The 2,825-nt window shown below is 32.2% G+C and overlaps 1 protein-coding gene across 1 annotated transcript; it reads left to right on the plus strand.

The window, feature by feature from the left end:
- The first annotated feature begins 220 nt into the window (after positions 1–220).
- LOC111242685 (5'-3' exoribonuclease 4-like) lies at positions 221–1,491 on the plus strand. Its single transcript, XM_022787188.1, has 2 exons — positions 221–613; positions 735–1,491. The coding sequence occupies exons 1-2, from the start codon at positions 555–557 to the stop codon at positions 1,324–1,326; spliced, it is 651 nt and encodes a 216-aa protein (XP_022642909.1). The 5' UTR covers positions 221–554; the 3' UTR covers positions 1,327–1,491.
- The last annotated feature ends 1,334 nt before the right edge of the window (positions 1,492–2,825 follow it).

The following is a 2,825-nucleotide window of genomic DNA, read 5'->3' on the forward strand; positions in this document are numbered from 1 at the left end:
TTTCGGTACTTAATTTGCATTTTTGAAGGCTGATCTGGTTATGTGATTGTTATGAAGCATACCTCAGTTTAGTTGCAAACTTGGATGCTTTCAATATCAGAACTACAATTAAGTTTGGATATGTTTCAATACATATTCATGCAAAAGTAATTCTATTGGTTTTTCCAAACAAACACTAAGGGAATCATGTCTATGACAGGGAGGCTAGCCCAATGTTTGACCCATCAAATGCAATGAGAAATTTAGAAATGCTTATCAATTTCAAACTAAAATAATTCTGATTTTTTCAGGTTAAATTAGGAGATCCTGGATACAAGGAAAGATATTATGCTGAAAAGTTTGGTATCAAAAGTCTAATCATGCAAAAAAATTGCAGTTGTTAGATATGCTTTTATATTCAAATCTAATGTCCACACATGTTATTTAATCTTTTAAATGCTGACAGTGTCCATTTATATGCATTCTGACTTAGAAAGGAAAGCATACAAACATATTTCTACCTTTTCTTTTTAATTCAGCTCATTGTTTTAGTTGTCTTTTAGGTCTTGAAATATATGGAAGGCCTTTGTTGGATTTGTCACTATTATTATCAGGGTGTCAGCTCATGGAAGTGGTTAGTGTTTTTCTTTATTAGGTTTTAAGTTATTTTTGTTTATCAACTCATGGAACCTGTCATTTATTCTATTGGAGATACTTGATTTGCCTAACCATTCTGTATATGATGCATCCCACAGGCCACGAGTATCTGGAGCCATCGTTAGATATCAACTGGGAGAAGCAACTCATCGATTTATTAAGAACATTCTCAACATTAAATCAAATGACACATCCCATGGAATGCTGGAGCAACCTCCACTCCATCATAAAACGAACAGGCTTCGATTAGTTAGATATGGAAAATATTATGGTGAGAATGCAAGTGGTTATAATGGGCAATATAATCACCATGGCATGATGACTACACCAAAATATGGTGGACATAGTGATAGACAACATTTTAAGATACGCGATAGGTTACAACGTGAAGAACAGTTCCACAATGTGAAAACTGAGTTTTCTGCTCTATCGATGGAGGAAAGAGAGAGACCCAGGTCATTAAGGCTTCCAAGTTCCAGACCAATAGCCAATTTACAACCCTGGTTTGTGCAGAACATGGATCCTTCAATACCATCTACAAAATGGATGACTAAACCACAACCTACGAATGGCATGCCTACTAGGAATCAAGAAGCTGCATTGGGGCCAACAGCTTATGATAAGCAGACCAAGAAGGTTTACCAAGTTAAAATACGTCAGCTAGATACACCAAAATCTGCGAAGCAATAGTGGTTGTCGTGGAATTGGTGGCCAGTTGTTAAGCACAATTTGCGGCTAGGAATCAACACTAACTGTTGCTCTGTTCCATAGTGTGGGACTATGTTATTGTGCTGCTGTATATATAATCATGTATCATTTAGAGCTTACCAGCTTTGCATAGCAATTATCCTGTATGTACACACATACCTGATGTGAATATAATTTGATTTGTTTAATAGGAAATGAAGGATATTTATCTGGGATTGTCATGCCCANCANCATCTCTGTATGTTGTATGAGAAATAGAAACTGTTACATGGAGGAAGCTGCTCTAGTGTTCTGGTGAGTTTTGAGTGAGGAGAGAGAAAAATATATATTTAAACATAAAGAAGGAGAAATAGAGAAATTTAGAAAAAGAAAAAACTGTTAGTGTTTAGAGAAATTCAGAGGAGCAGAAGAGAGAAAGAAAAAGTTAACTCCGATAGTGGATATTTAAAGGCAGGAACTCATTTTAAACATTTTTTATAACGTAGGGATCAAAGGTTGACATTTTTAAAAACGGGGACTAAACTGAACACCCGCTTATAACTTAGGGACCAAAAAGAGGTTTAAACCAAAAGATTAACATATAACTTTGACGTATAGATTTATTTTCTTTGGTTTTCTTTCGTTCTTTTGATTTTTAGAGAGAAATTAAAGGAGAGGTGAAAAATTGGATTGGGCTGACATTGTAACTTATACCAATACACCAATACATGCACTTTCATTCTCATTCGGTGGACCTGACATTGTAATTTAATTCGGTGGATTTTCATTTGATTTTAATTAATTTTTAACGTATACAAATACTTAATTTATTTTATTTTCTTTGATTGAGAGAAACTAAAGGAGAGGTAGACTTATTTGAGAACCGAAACTTTCTTTTAAATGGATTGAAAATGACAAACTTGGTTGGGTTGATATTGTAATTAATATATGGACTTTCATTTTTATTTAGTGGTTTAACATTTAACATGATTTTGTACATATTAAAAATTAAAATTAAAAATTAAAATTAAAAATTAAAAATGAATTTTAAAGAGATTTATACATTTTCTTCTTTTTGAATATTTAATTATTTTTAGATTTATTTTCTCAGGTCTTACACCATTAGCTTAGGTAGGCCAACATGTACTCGGCCAGGGCTACTTAATGGCAGTTAATGAGTATGTTTTAGGTATAAGTAATTAAGACATTGTACTATGTTACTATGGGGTTAATGGGTATGTTTTAAGTATAAGTAATTAAGACATTATACTATGTTACTATGAGATGAGAGCATGATAAGACTCAAGAATACTCGACTATATACAATACAATTTTAATTTTCATCTTTAATGTTCACAGGACAAGAAAACACAGGAAATAGAAAAGATTGTATTTCAAAAAAAAGTAAAAGGAAAAGAAATATATGAATATCAATATAGAATTAGGTAAAGTTGATTTTTTTTTTCAAATAATTTATTTTCTTAATTAAAGTAGATTTTTTT

This window comes from Vigna radiata, chromosome 10 (genome assembly GCF_000741045.1).
Source record: "Vigna radiata var. radiata cultivar VC1973A chromosome 10, Vradiata_ver6, whole genome shotgun sequence".
Classification (NCBI taxonomy): domain Eukaryota; kingdom Viridiplantae; phylum Streptophyta; class Magnoliopsida; order Fabales; family Fabaceae; genus Vigna; species Vigna radiata.

What these genes read in the sequence shown, in the direction of transcription:
- LOC111242685 (XM_022787188.1), top strand. Translation starts at nt 555, where the DNA reads ATGGAAGGCCTTTGTTGGATTTGTCACTATTATTATCAGGGTGTCAGC. An exon ending in GGTGTCAGCTCATGGAAGTG is followed by an intron (nt 614 to 734) that starts GTTAGTGTTTTT and finishes TGCATCCCACAG; the next exon opens with GCCACGAGTATCTGGAGCCA.